The sequence below is a fragment of the Callithrix jacchus genome, chromosome 5 (assembly GCF_049354715.1).
Source record: "Callithrix jacchus isolate 240 chromosome 5, calJac240_pri, whole genome shotgun sequence".
NCBI classification, from domain to species: domain Eukaryota; kingdom Metazoa; phylum Chordata; class Mammalia; order Primates; family Cebidae; genus Callithrix; species Callithrix jacchus.
In genome coordinates this window covers 39,601,826-39,616,175 of record NC_133506.1, presented here as the reverse complement: position 1 = coordinate 39,616,175, position 14,350 = coordinate 39,601,826, and the positions used below count along the sequence as shown (strand labels likewise).

At 46.9% G+C, this 14,350-nt stretch overlaps 1 protein-coding gene and 1 pseudogene across 3 annotated transcripts in view; both read right to left on the bottom strand.

Moving 5' to 3' along the window:
* The window catches only part of GDAP1L1 (ganglioside induced differentiation associated protein 1 like 1), a 30,718-nt gene extending 25,658 nt beyond the window's left edge, over positions 1-5,060 (bottom strand). For all 3 annotated transcript variants that reach the window (XR_013535207.1, XM_035298671.3, XM_035298673.3), the window contains exon 1: positions 4,814-5,060. Coding sequence is in view for 2 of the 3 variants with exons in the window: in XM_035298671.3 (XP_035154562.1) it covers positions 4,814-4,993 (180 nt within the window). In the remaining variant the exon portion in view is untranslated. The remainder of the gene's footprint in view (positions 1-4,813) is intronic.
* A 5,931-nt stretch (positions 5,061-10,991) lies between these two features.
* On the bottom strand, positions 10,992-12,407 carry LOC100402102 (ribosomal L24 domain containing 1 pseudogene; annotated as a pseudogene).
* Positions 12,408-14,350: the final 1,943 nt, after the last annotated feature.

Below are 14,350 nucleotides of genomic sequence, written 5' to 3'. Positions count from 1 at the left end.
GGGATCCATGAATTAATTCAAGGACTCCTTGAACTAGGATGGGAAAATTACATGTTTATTTTCAGTAATCTCAAACTGACAGTTAGCATTTTCTTCAATTATGAATGTAGGCGATAAAGTAGGGTAGCGTTTAGCAGTGCCTGCAATATTGTCACCACTAGGAATCAGATATTTTCATCACTTCACAGTTGTTACAGTTGCCTCAAAATATCATGCGCACTCATCACGATTCCAACATGACAGTTGTTATGGGACCAGCCACCAGGCTGTGTTATATAAGGGGTTAATACAGAAACATAAATATTATTATATAATGCTGTACTTCAACATGATTGGTTTTCGTTCTAACCTAAAAATCATAAGATTTTATTTTATTCAATTAAAAACATTATTCTGAGGAGGGCCCATAGGCTCCCCCGAAACTTGGGTCTTGACTCAAGCAAGGTTAGGACCCTGCTAACCTAACCTTGTTTGAGTCAAGACCCAAGTCTGGGGCCTGCCAGAAGCTAGTTCTGACACCCAGGCATGGCAGGAGAGATGCAATGGCCTGAGGCCATTGTGAGGAATCTGGCGTTTTCCTGGAGGGACCTAGGAGCCACTGCAGGCTTCTGAGCAGGGAAGTGGGGAAATGTATCTTGTTACTGTCCCCATCAGCTCTCATCCGTGGGCCTCCTCTTAGGTGGGGGGAGGCAGTACATGGTCAAGTGCAACATGGACAAGTTGCGGGGCCAGGCCTAAGAGTTTGAAAGGCAAGGGCAGGGTGGGAGAGAGCTCATCCTTCACCCCTCGAATGTCTCCTGCCATGCCTGGGTGTCAGAACTGGCCTCTGGCAGGCCCCAGACTTGGGTCTCTTGTCCCTGGGAACTGAAGGCTGGGCCGGGGGCTCTCCAGAGGTACATCTAAGACAGGGCAGACCCTGAGAGGAGGCAGTAAGGGAACCATGAACCAGGCTTGCTGCAAGGAGCCAGGGATGACCCTCAGAGACTCACTCTGGTGGAAATAACAGCAGTAACAACAGCCAATTATTAGCATCACCTCTGTGCCAGGCATTCTTGTAGAGCTTTACATGCATTAGATCTTAATCCCTATGAATTCCAATGAGATAGGTCCTAGTACCTTCCAGTACCCTCACTTTTAAGAAAAGAAATCAGGCACAGAGATTGTAAGTAATTGCCCAGTCACACAGCTAGGAAGTAGCAATCTTGGTTTCTGAAAAGTGGCGGGTGGAGGACAGATGGATTCCCCAAAGGCAGGAGGCACTGAGGGACAAGTCAGTTCTTCCTGCCTGGGGAAGGAGGAGGGAGGCAGGTTGTATCAAAAATCTAGTTCATTTCCCTGTTGGGAAAACTAAGGACCAGTGAGGGTCAGGTCACAGAGCCAGTTAGTGGGACTGCCAGCACTAGAACCTTGGTCTCCTGACTCCCTGCATTTTTGTCCCTCCTGGCCTCACTCCTCCCCACAAAGGAGAAGGAGGCTGGGGCCAGGGACAGCTTCAGAAGCATCCTACAATTAACTCTATGCATTTATACCCTCCTCCAAACCCTGTGGCCCCAAACCATGATCTATGATAGTGCTTGAAAGCTCACTCTTAGCAGGCAATTGTTTAAGGTGTTGTGCTAAGTGTGGAAACATGCACGATATCACTCAATCTTCCCAGCCCTCTCCCCCAAATATATGAGAAAGTTGCCTTAGAGAGGTAAAGAAGACACTTGCACAAAGTCACATAGCTGGGAATGGCAAAGTTGGGGTTTGATCACATGTCTGGTTGATTCCAAAATCCATCCCTTTATAACAGCACCCAGCACTTAACAGAGCACTTTCTATGTGCCAGGTGCTATTCTAGGTGATTAACATGGACACATTTGCTGAATCCTTACAATGACCCTGTTGGGGAGGCACCAATGTTCTCAATTTACAGGTGTGGATAACTGAGGCATGACAGGTTAAGCAGCTTGCACGGGATTACCCAGCTGGCCAGTGGTAGAGCTGAGATGGAAACTTGGGCAGTCTGGCCATAGAGTCTGGGCCCTGGGCCCACACACTGTCCTGCTGCTCTCTGGGTCTGGAATGATCTCCAGATGCCCAATGAAACCACCATCACTCCTAGAGGTGGGCTATTTTTCTTCATTAATAGCTCATGTGCCATTAAAGGCCCAGGCTATTTAGAGGCTTGACAATGAGGACTGCCGTCTATACAATTAAGGCCCTTCGGAATTGGCAAGAGGGAAGGAAACTCACCTGCTAAGCTCTTACTACATGCCAGGCAGTTAACATATGCCTATGTCTTCTAAAGAGTCCAGGAATTCTGCAGGGTAGGATGTAAAATCCCCATTTCCAGATGAGGACATTGAGGCACAGAGAGGTAAAATGTCTTGTCCAAGGTCACTTAGTCAGTAAGTAGCCAACATGAAAATTGAACCCAGAACTATATGATTGCAGAGCCCATGCCCTTTCTGCCAAGCTACACTGTTTCTAGAATCCACCATGGGCCCCTGGGTAGGGGAAAGACCCTGGCAGGGGAGACAGAAGGATGCCCAGGTTACCTTGGCCAGAGACTTGGTCAAAAGTGGGGCTGCACCAGATAGTCTCATCTCTGACAATAAGGCCACCTCAGCCCTGAGCTCAGGCCACATAGGAAATATTTCATATCATAAAGAACAGGAGGGTCCCTCATGTTATGGTTATGGGAGGTGCCACCTCCCTGCCCCCTATCTGGTCCCAGCCACTGGAGCCTGCTTCCGGAGGTTCTAGGTGGGAGGAGGTTCTATAATCTGAAGGGCAGTCTGCTTCATCTCCAAAGCCCCCATCCCCAGGGTTCTTGCATGAGGCCTGGGATGCAGTAGGTACTCTGTAAGCATGTGCAGAATTTGTGGATGATTCCAGTATGACCTGGATTAACTCTGGCCCCTCCTTTCCCTAGTGTTTTAATGCCATCACAACAGCTGTGGGTGGTGGCTCACACTTATAATCCCAACACTTTGGGAGGCTGAGGTGGGTGGATCACTTGAGATCAGGAGTTTGAGACCAGCCTGGCTAACATAGTGAAACCCTGTCTCTACCAAAAATATTTTTAAAATAGCCAGTGTGGTGGCGTGTGCCTGTAGTCCCAGCTACTTGAGAGGCTGATGCAGGAGAACTGCTTGAACCCAGGAGGCAGAGGTTGCAGTGAGCCAGGATTGTGCTGCTGTACTCCAGTCTGGGCGACAGAGCAAGACTCTGTCTCAAAAAAAAATCATAACACGCATTATTAACAGAGCCTTGACCCCTCACCAGGCACTGCCACCAGTACTTTTTGTGCATTATATCACATTTCACTCTCACAATAGCCATCCATGGAAGTTACTGCATTCACCCTATCTTACAGATTATAAAGCTGAGGCTTTGATGAGGTAAAGTAACCTATCCACAGCTCCACAGTGAGTCAATGGGCAATATGATTGGTGGCCCAGCTTCAAAAGCATCACCTGGTCACTTGTTGGAAAAGCAGCCTCTTGGAGCCCATTCCAGACCCACTGGATCAGAACTCTTGGGGTAGAATCCAGCAGCCTGGATTTTTAACTAGCATCATCCAGGGATTCTAATGCACGCTCAAGTTTGAGTAGTGCCAGTCTGTAACACTGAGTTCCCAAGTTATACCCCTTCTTCAACAACCCTATCAGCAACCCTGAGAAGGGGTTGGGATTGGAAGTAGCTGTTGTTATTATCATTATCCCGCTTTCCAGATGATGAAATGAGCTTAGATTAAGATTCAAACCCAAGTCTTTGGGTTCCAAGGCCCTTTCTCTTCATGGAACAAAAGGATCTTTCAGGAAGAAGAGGAGTCAGAGGGTCAGGCAGCGGTGCAGCTTAGGCCCCCGCGCAGCTTAGGCCCCCGCAGGACCTGCCTCTGGGTCCTGGCCATGGTGCTGAATCCATGTCCCAGACACAGGCCAGCCGCCCTGGGTGGGAGATTGCGCCCCTAGAGGCGCCCCTGTTTGAGGGGTGCAGTTCACAGCTTCACCCCCAGGAAGCGGGAACCCTGAGACTCCAGCATAAGACTGGATTTCCAACGACCCCTCAACTTCTCTAGTTCTAGAAGCATTTTAGGAGCTACTCTGTGCCTTTAAGAGCAAAACAGGTCTCTATTTTGCTCTTAAAGGCACAGAGTGGACCCAGCCCCTAAAATGGCTCAGGGGCTGAGCCAAGCTGGTGTGAGTGAGGGGATGGTTTAACTCCTTCTTTCTCAGCTCAAGACACGGTATTAGGGGCGGGCGACGACTGGGGACAGACCTTCCAAGCCCCAGCCAGAGGAAGGCCCGCAGCCGGGACAGAGGGGCAGAGGAGCTGTGACCTGTGTGTGTGTTGGGGGGGTGGGGGGAGCTGCAGTATCCGGGATGGCAGGCAGCGTGCAGGGAGGGACTGAGGGGGGCCGCCAAGGCCGGACCCCAGGAAGCGCTTCTTCTCCCTCCCCGCAGCAGCAGCACTCCCACCCCACCAGGCCGCCTTCCCAGCAGTGCCCATTCCCTTCCCCTTGCCTTTGTCTCTTTTCTCAGCTCCCCCCACCCCGCACCCCAACAGACCGGCTATTTCTGGGAGGGAAAGAGGCAGAAAGGATGCTCCTAAATTGAGAACTGTGCTCCTGGGGCCCAGGCAGGGCTGGTCGCCTTCCAGGTGAGCAGCCCTGGAAGGAACCCCTGGTCCCCCGACCTCCGGGACCCCCAAACCCCAGGTTCCCCACTCCAGTCTCTCGCCGCGCTCAGACGCCTCAAGCCCTGGTGCTCCCCTCCCCAAGCCTGCCGGCCACCGGCGCAGGCGGCTCCCGGCCGGGCTCTACCTTCTGCGAGCTGAAGGACTGGGTCCAGTGGTACAGAACCAGGCTCTCCCTGGGCCAATGGGCGGGGCTGGCCGCCTCGGGCGCGTCGGGGGCCTCGGCCGGCTTGGCTGCATCGCTCTCCAGCGCGGAGATGGGCCACCAGCTGCAGTTGGTGGGGGTCAGGTTGTTGGGGGTCGCCATGACAGCCCGGAATCAGAGGCAGGAAAGAAGGAGGCTCCGGCGCGGCGGCTCTCTCTCGCCTAGCATCACATGGCCTCGCCGAGCCTGCCCCTCTCCTCCCTCCCTCCCCGCTCCGTGAATGTCATTACTCACCGGGCAGGTGGGGGAGGGGCGAGGGGATCCCGGGAGCTCCTTCCTCCTCCTCCCCCTGCCCGCCAGAAAAGCCGCCAGCCCTCAGTGTCAGCTCCCCGCAAGAGTGGAAGGAGCCCGAGGAAGTGGGCCGTGCCCCCTAAACAACTCAGCACATCGCCCAGGCACCTGCCAAAGATTCCACCATCATTAAGGCTCTCCTGCCTCTCAGTCCACTAAGCAGCAAATACCTCTTAACTGGGATTCTAGAGATCTATTCATTTAGAAATTAGTGTCTGGAAATTGCTTGTCCCGCTTTGAAACTGTTATCTTCTAACTTTTCCCTTGAAGGGCCTCGAAGGGCAGAGAGAACAGACTATGATTTATTTAACAGACACTTCCATAGCACTTACTCTATGCCCAGCCACTGTTTTAAGGGCTTTACAACTATTAGCTCATTTAGCTCTCACAATAGTCCTATTAGCTTCATTTTACAGAGAAGGAAACTGAGGCACAGAGTGGCTAAGTGACCTTGCCCAAGGTCATCGAGCTCCTAGGTGGTGGTGCTGATGTGAACACAGGCAGTCTGGCTCCAGAGTCTGCGCTCTTAGCCATAAGGCCATGATAATATGACAACACCATGAAAAACAGCACAGCAACCATTTATCAACCCGGGCCCCTTACAGGCATCATTCCATTTCATCTGCACAGTAATCATTGTTCATAGATGAGGAAGGCGAGGCTCAGAAATGTCAAGTCATTGGTTCAAGGTCACATCTTCTACCAAGGCACAACCAGATGAGCCCAAAGAAAGCCTTTGCTGTCACAAAGTCTGTCCTAAACATTCATGGAAACTTCAGGAAAGTTCCTTAATACACCTATGCTTTTATTACTATAAATATGGTGTTTTAATTCGTTTACCATTGAGGAAATACAGAAGCAGACAACAGATGCAAATAGATGTACTAGGAAGATAGCTCAATCCTCCCTCTCACCCCTACCACCCACCCCCATCCATCATGCTACTAAGGACTCCTTGGTGTATCATCCCCCAGGCTGTAAGCCTGGCTCAGAAGGAACCAGTATTCCTCCTTCTACCAGGTAACAAATGCTCTGTGGCCCACGGGGTGTGGTGACATGTGCCTGTAGTCCTGGCTACTCAGGAGGTTGAGGCAGGAGGGTTGCTTGAGCCTGGGAGGCGGAGGTGGCCGTGAGCTGAGATCATGCCACTGCACTACAGCCTAGGCAGCAGAGAGAGACCCTGTCTCAAGAAGAAAAAACATAAAAAAGGAAATTAACAGTGTGGTTCGTAAAATATTCAAATTTCTCCAGTTTTGCCAGGAATGTCTTTACAGGTGGTTTTAACCAGGATCCAATCAAGGCCCACATAATGGATTTTGTTCCTGCATTCTTAAGTCTATTTTAATCTAATATGGTCCTCACTCTTTTTTTTTTCTTACCCCGCCACGACATTGACTCACGAAGAGACTGGGCCAATTTTCTTGGACAATGTTCCTCTCTGGGATCTGTCACATTGCTTCATTGTGGTGTCCTTGAACTTCCTGTACTCTCTCCTATGTTTCCTAAAAATGAGTATTTAGATCCAATGGATGGATTAGATTTAGGTGGAACCATTTTGGGGGTGAGAAAGTAATTATATTTCATGAGTGGTGCTATGTGCTCCATTTCACCTCACATCACGTCTAACTACTACTAATGCCAAGCTCGATCCTGCAGTTCAGGCGGTGACCACACCTCTCTAGGTAAATGTTCATTTCTCCTCTTCTGACCAGCACCTCATGACTGTCCAGTTCCTCATTCACTGATGGTCCTTGACTGAAGCAGTTACTACCATTAGGAAATGGTGATTTTCTAATTTTGTCCTTTTGTTGGCATTTGTCAGCTGGCATTCTTTATGTGAATGTCATTAAATATGAGTGAAGTTCACCATTCCTTCAACTCTTTAAAAACTAGGCTGGGTGTGATGGCTCACACCTGCTATCTCAGCACTTCAGGAGGCTGAGGTGAGTGGATTGTTTGGGATCAGGAGTTCGAGACCAGCCAGGGAAACATGCCAAAACCCCGTCTCCACTAAAAATACAAAAAAGTAGCCAGCTACTGGGGAGGGTGAGATGGGAGGATTGCAGTGAGTTAAGATTGTGCCACTGCACTCCAGCTTGGGCAACTAGTGACACACATCTCAAAACAAACAAACAAAAGCCAACTAAACTTCTTTCCTAGTGAATCGTCTGTGTTTCTGTGGGGACCTGGACAATGACAGTACCGTGTGATAAATGCTGTGACTGGGATGAGAAAGGGGTGTGGTACAGCCAGAAGGGGATATCTAGATCCCCTGTCTAGGCACTGGTCATGCCAGGGAAGGCTATTCAGGGCAATGACTCTCAGTATGGTTCCTCCCAAGCAGACCCTGAGACAAGTATTCGTATTAAAGCGCACATAGTTAACTTTGGAGAAAAAGGACATCTTGGGAGGTAAGTACAGGAGACAGGAAAGACAGCCAAAGAAGTTACCACTGTGGGTAACCAGGGCTTAATCCCACAGGCAAATTTTGAGAGTCTCATGAAGGCCCTCAGCATTATGCTGCCCAAGGAGGGAGACACTTTGGGTATTTATACACCAAGTCCTGTCAGTCGTTGTTTGAGGGCTGCTTCTTGGGAGAAGTTTTAATTTCCTGGTGCTTCAGGCCTGCCCTGATGTTGGCAGAGTGGGTCCCAGTGGCCACAGAAAGCCCTCAGGCAATAAACATGGGTGCTGCCAGCTAGGGGGTCAGCTGCTCAGAGACTTGAAGCAGAGGCTTGTGGGTTGAGGGGGACATAGCCAGCTGGGGAGGAGGTGGAAAGGATGCACACTCCAGGTAGGACACAGGCCCAGAGCTGCTTGATGGGCTGATGGCCACCTATCTGCTGGAGGCAGAGTGGAGATGTGAGGCTGGGTGGTCCTGTCAGGCCACTTAGGACACCTGCAGGAGTCATCAACCTTGTGCCAAGGGCACTGGGAAGTCCCTGAAGAGTGGTTTTTTGTTTTTTTTGTGTTTGTTTTTTGAGATGGAGTCTCACTCTGTTGCCCAGGCAATGGTGCCATCTTGGTTCACTACAACCTCTACCTCCTGGGTTCAAAAGATTCTCCTGCCTCAGCCTCCCAAATAGCTGGTATTAAAGGTGCATGCCACCAAGCCTGGCTAATTTTGTATTTTTAGTATTTAGTTTTGTATTTTTAGTAGAGACAGAGTTTCACAATGTTGGCTAGGCTGGTCTTAAACTCCTGACCTCAGGTGATTCGCCTGTCTCAGCCTTCCAAAGTGCTGGGATTACAGGTGTGAGCCACCACACCCGGCCCCCTAGAGAGTTTTAAGCAGGGAAATAATTGTCCAGTTTGGGTGTCAGAAATCCAAAAAGCCTGAAGTCCGTATTCCTCACAGGGTGGACTATTCCTTCCCTTCTTCCATGATGCATAGAAATGGACTCAGCCACCAAGAGGTTGCTGTTGAATGTGAACCCAGGGCACAATGAGATGGGGCGCCCTGGGGAACATCTCACTTGGACCTATAATTGCAGACTGTGTATTTAAAAAGTCTGATCACACATATGATCCTATGTTATCATGACATAATAACAGCCAGGACCATGTTCCATGTGCCCAATACCCCGCTAAGCACCACGCTGTCATTATCTCATTGAGGTGGATACTGCAATCACCTTGACGCGGGGATGGATGGCTCAGGTGCCCACTCTGGGATTTCCCAGCCAGTGTCTCTCCTCCCTGAATGTGGCTAGGACACATGGCCAACTTCGGGCTCTCTGGGGCTGCCTTTGCAAGTTTTTCACTGACTCTCTCGTCTCCTGTCTTTCTCCAGGCAGGGTTTAGTACAAAGATCTCAGGGATGTTTAGTGACTCACAGTCAATCCTCCAGTGATGTCTCATCTCACGCAGAGGAAAACCAAAGTCCTAATGACTTAAAGGTGCTACCGGCTCTGGCCCCCATCACACTTCCCCATCTCCTTCCGCCCTCCCTCATCCACTGCCTCAGCCCATCAGCCTCCTGACTCTTCCCTAGAGGCCGCGGGTGCCCCCTCAACCTTGCTGAGGGTCTCTTCATTTGCTGTTCCCACTGTCTACCATGCTCTTTTTCTCTTTGTTTTTGTTCCCCAAGCTCTCTCCCTCACCACCTTCATATCTCTGCTCGTATAAATGCCACCTTAGAATGAGCTAAACTTTTCCTGACTGCCCACGTAAAAGAGGTAGCTACTCTGACCCAGAACTCTTTTCTGTGACTATTTTTCTCCATAGCACTTACCAGGAGGAGTCTGCCATGCAGTTTTTTGTTTGTTTGTTTTGTTTTGAGATGGAGTTTCGCTCTTGTCACCCAGGCTGGAGTGATGGCTTGATCTCAGCTCAGCACAACCTCTGCCTCCTGGTTTCAAATGATTCTCCTGCCTCATCCTCCCAAACAGCTGGGATTATAGGTGTGCAGCCACCTCGCCCAGCTAATTTTGTTTTTTTATTGGAGATGGGGTTTCTCCATGTTGGTCAGGCTGGTCTTGAACTCCTGACCTCAAGTGATCTGCCCGCTTCAGCCTCCCAAAGTGCTGAGATTACAGGCATGAGCCACCACACCTGGCCTGCCTTATAGTTATTATTTATTTCCCCAATAGGGATATAAGCTCCATAGGGTAAGGACTTGGTAATGATCACCTCTGCCTTCAGCTCCTGGCCCAGAGCCTGACACAGAGTAGGTGCCCAGTATTAAACAAATAAGTCAATCAATGAATGGCCCCTGGCCTGCTCCCAGTGGTGGCCTCTGGTCACCCTGACGGAAGTTTGTCATGACCCTCAAGTCTCTGTGCCACACTTTTACGCAGTCTCTCAATTCTCTTTTCCAGAACACTAATCTCATTCCCTGGGTATTGTTTTAATTCCCAGGGGTGACATTATTTCCAAGGTTTTTGAAGGGCAGTGCTGCTCCCCACCATTTTTCCTTCCCCCCTAAAACACTTCAAATCCTGCTTGGACTAAAAGAGTAGGGGGAAGGGCTGACAGATTTGACAGACAAAGCTTAAAAAATTTTGTACTACAAAAATTACAAAATAACGTTAATAATAAGCAATAGACTGGGAGAAATATTCACAAGTTACTTAAAAACATGTATTAGTCAATTTTCATAGTGTTATGAAGAAATATCTGAGACTGGGTAATTTATAAAGAAAAAGAGGTTTAATGGCTGAGGAGGCCTCACAATCATGGTGGAAGGTGAAGGAGGAGCAAGGACATGTCTTACATGTACTCTCTTGGCAGCAGGCAAGAGAGTGTATGCAGGGGAACCGCCCTTTATAAAACCATCGGATCTCATGAGACTTACTCACTATCATGAGAACAGCATGTGAAAACCCACCCCCATGATTCAACTACCTCCCACCAAGTCCCTCCCAGGACATGTGGGGATTATGAGAGCTATATAATTTAAGGTAAGTGTTTGGTGTGGACACAGCCAAACCATATCAAGACATAATATTCATCATATATAAAGGGGTCCTACAAATCAATAAGTAGTAGTTAAAATTAGAAACAAGCAATTCATACTAAAATCTGCAGTGGACACTGGTTATTTGTCCATCATCTATTCTTACACCCATCTGTTGCAGATGGTCCCTGATCCCACCCCCTCATTTTGCAGCCAAGGGAGTGGGGTGGGGCTTATTTTGAGTCCTGCCCCAGTGGTCAAGCCAATCAGATTAATCCCATCCTCCCTTGTTCCAGTGATTGTTTCTAATACCTGAGCCAGTCAGCCCAGAGCATTTTGCTGGTGGTCCAGGTGTGGTCCTGTTTGAGCAATGCTCAGGTTTTTGTGCAATGCTTGTGGGATGTATCTGCCTTTTTTTTTTTTTTTTTTTTTTTTTTTACTTTTTAAATGGTTTTATTTTATGTGCAAATAATGAACAGATGTTGTACCCATAAATTCTACTTTCCAAAAACAGGAGCTTTTTAAAAGAAAACCACGTATGTTTTAAAAGGCATTGGGATTCCTCTGCTTCTAGATCATTGGTAGATTAGAAAAATAAAGTTTGTCCTCCCAGGAATCACAAGTTGGAACTGAGTATTCTCCAAAGTGGAAATTCTAGAGTGTAGTGTCACTGCAGACAAAGATTACTCAGTTCTCATCCCCAACAACCAAAACTACCTATTGGAAGGGTTTAAACCAGGTCAAAACAGTCCAGCACAATTAGGCTTCATCAAACAATATCATTATGCTCTTCTGAGATGCAAATAAACCAAAACAGGAAATATTAAAATCAAAATAGTATTTGATACTGTAATACAAATTGTTATTTCCTTGTCGTATCCCCCCTTCTATAACATTAATAAAGGGAATATTTTACTGCAAATAATATTTTATTTTCTACATCGCTAACCATGAATTTTTGCCATTCTTTATTATACAAAGGCTGTCCTGTGCCATTATTCAAATGGAATAAGCATTTTACATCCACAATTCACTTCTATAGTTATAAGCAGAATTTTCATGATTTACGTAAGTACATCTGTCAGTGAAGATTTAACACTGAGATGCAATGTAACATCAGTAACATCTGATGTTTTATAGATGGCAATGTAGAAAAGATATATTTTAATCACTTTTCATTTAAGTAACCTTATATAAAAAATAAACTAATAATTTAGCAGTTCCAAGTTTCCAAAGGGCATTTTCAAACGCACATAAAAGAAATGGTTACAGAGATTTTTAAGAAGCGTCTTCCATATCCACATCCTCTTGCAACTGCTGTACCATTTTCTCTTCCAAATGCTTCCCTTTGCCTGCAAGAGGGGCTCGGATAAGATGGATGTTTTGCTTGACTTCTTTGATATCCTGAACTTTCTGTAGCTCTTTATTTTTCTTCAGTCTGTTCATTATAAATTTAGCTTGGCGTTTCTGTTTGATCTCTTCAACTCTCTTCATTGCATCAATAGTTTTATTCCATAGTTCTCGCTGGTATTTGATAGGTTCATTTCTACGCTTTTCAAATTCAAATGAATTATCCACTGTAAGCTCTTTACCAGCTGCTTTCCGGAATGCTTTGGTCCACCTAACTTTGCGAGGATTGCGCTTCTTTTTAAAGTTTTTATGACATTTAGATTTACAAAATCTGAACACCTTGCAATCGTTGCGTACGAACATCATGCCGTGGCCAGGGTAGATGGGCCCGGAACAGAAATAACACTTCTCGATACGCATGCTGAACCCGCGTGGGTCCCCACTGACCAAACGCCAAGCTTCGAAGCCTGCCTTTTTTTTTTTAGACAAAGTCTCACTCTGTTGCCCAGGCTGGATGCAGTGGTGTGATCTTGGCTCACTGCAACCTCTGCCTCCCACGTTCAAGTGTTTCTCCTGCCTCAGCCTCCGAGTATCTGGGATTACAGGCATGCACCACCACACTTGGCTAACTTTTGTATTTTTAGTAGAGATCAGATTACACCATGTTGGCCAGGCTGGTTTCAAACTCCTGACCTCAGGTGATCTGACAACCTCAGCCTCCCAAAGTGCTGGGATTACAGGCATGAGCCACTGTGCTAGGTCATGGGATATGGCTGCTCTTTTGTTAGACATTGGCCAGGAAGCTTGTAACCTCCACTGCTCCTGGCAGCCATCCTTGAGGGGAGCCAGACTTGAATGAAACTGACACCAAGTGACAGGGTACTGAGGTGGAAGCAAATGGCCTCTGGATGAAATCACTGAGTTGCGACCTTAAGCAACCCTACAGCTCCGGCCCACTAAACTTGCCGGTTGTGAAAGCCAATCATTCCCTAACTGCAATTTTAAAGTCCAAAGTTATAAAATCAAAAGTTTTCTCTCTCTATCCTTACTACAAGTTACAAGTTTAAGGCACACTCATTTAGTGGCAGCATCTGCACTGAACTGTTATGAGACTATGATCTTTATTTCTCTCTCTCTGAAGAAATATTAATGTATTTGATTATGAGGTGCTGCCCCAGCCCCCACTGTGAATTTCACATGATATACAGTATAGCACTACATTACCTTTCTAAAATCCCACAAAAGCCAAATTCAAAAATTTATTTCCGATAAGAGACTGTGGATTTGCCTAGCCTTTCAGGAAGAAAATTTGGTGAAATTTAACAGAAATCTATCATATGTGCTTAACTTTTAGGAATTTGTCCTATAGAAACCATTGACTACCTAGGTTATAAATTTGTACAAGGGTGTACAAATTTATAATAATCACAACAACAGCTATGAGGGTTTTCCATGTGCCAGTTAGTGTGCCAAGCACTTTACAGACATTGAGACAGACATTGTTATTATCCTGATAATATGTATTAGGAAACTGATATTCATCTGGATATGAGTGTTAGTAGCCCAAAGTCAAGAGCCAATGAACACTAAGTCCATAGAAAATGAACTTTGGAGTGTCCAGATGATAGGGGATTTGACTTAAAAATTAGAGTATATCTCTAACATGGATGGATTGATTGATCGATTGACACAGGGTCTCACTGTGTTGCCCAGGTTGGAGTGCAGTGACACAATCATGGCTTACCGCAGCCTCGACCTCCACGAGCTCAGGCGATCCTCCCACTTCAGCCTCCTGAGTAGTTGGGACAACAGACATATGCCACCATGCCCGGCTAATTTTTGTACTTTTCGTAGAGATGGTGTTTCATCATGTTGCCAAGGCTGGTCTTGAACTACTGAGCTCTAGCGATCTGCCTGTCTAGGTCTCCCAAATTGTTGGGACTGCAGGTGTGAGCCATCATGCTTGGCCATGGAATAATTTATCCACTAAATACAAGGAAGGATTTAATGATACGTTTAAATTTTAAGAACAGGTATTGATTATATAAGGTGCTTTAAAAAGTCTGTTTAGTTTAGGTTATTACAATCTTCAAAATGTAAAGAGGAGAAAAAGCAGGTTACCAAAAATATATACGATTCAAATTTTTAAGTCATATAAATTGTAGAAGGGCACTTATTAAAAGTTTAATAGGAGTCACGTGGTTACATTGAGATGGGTGGAGACAAGAGTTAGAAGAGATCATGAGTAGGGTTTTTTTGTCTTCCTTCCTTCCTTCCTTCCTTCTTTCCTTCCTTCCTTCCTTCCTTCCTTCCTTCCTTCCTTCCTTCCTTCCTTCCTTCCTTCCTCTCTCTCTCTCTCTCTCTTTCTTTCTGATGGAGTCTCACTCTGTCACCTAGGCTGGAGTAGAGTGGCACAATTT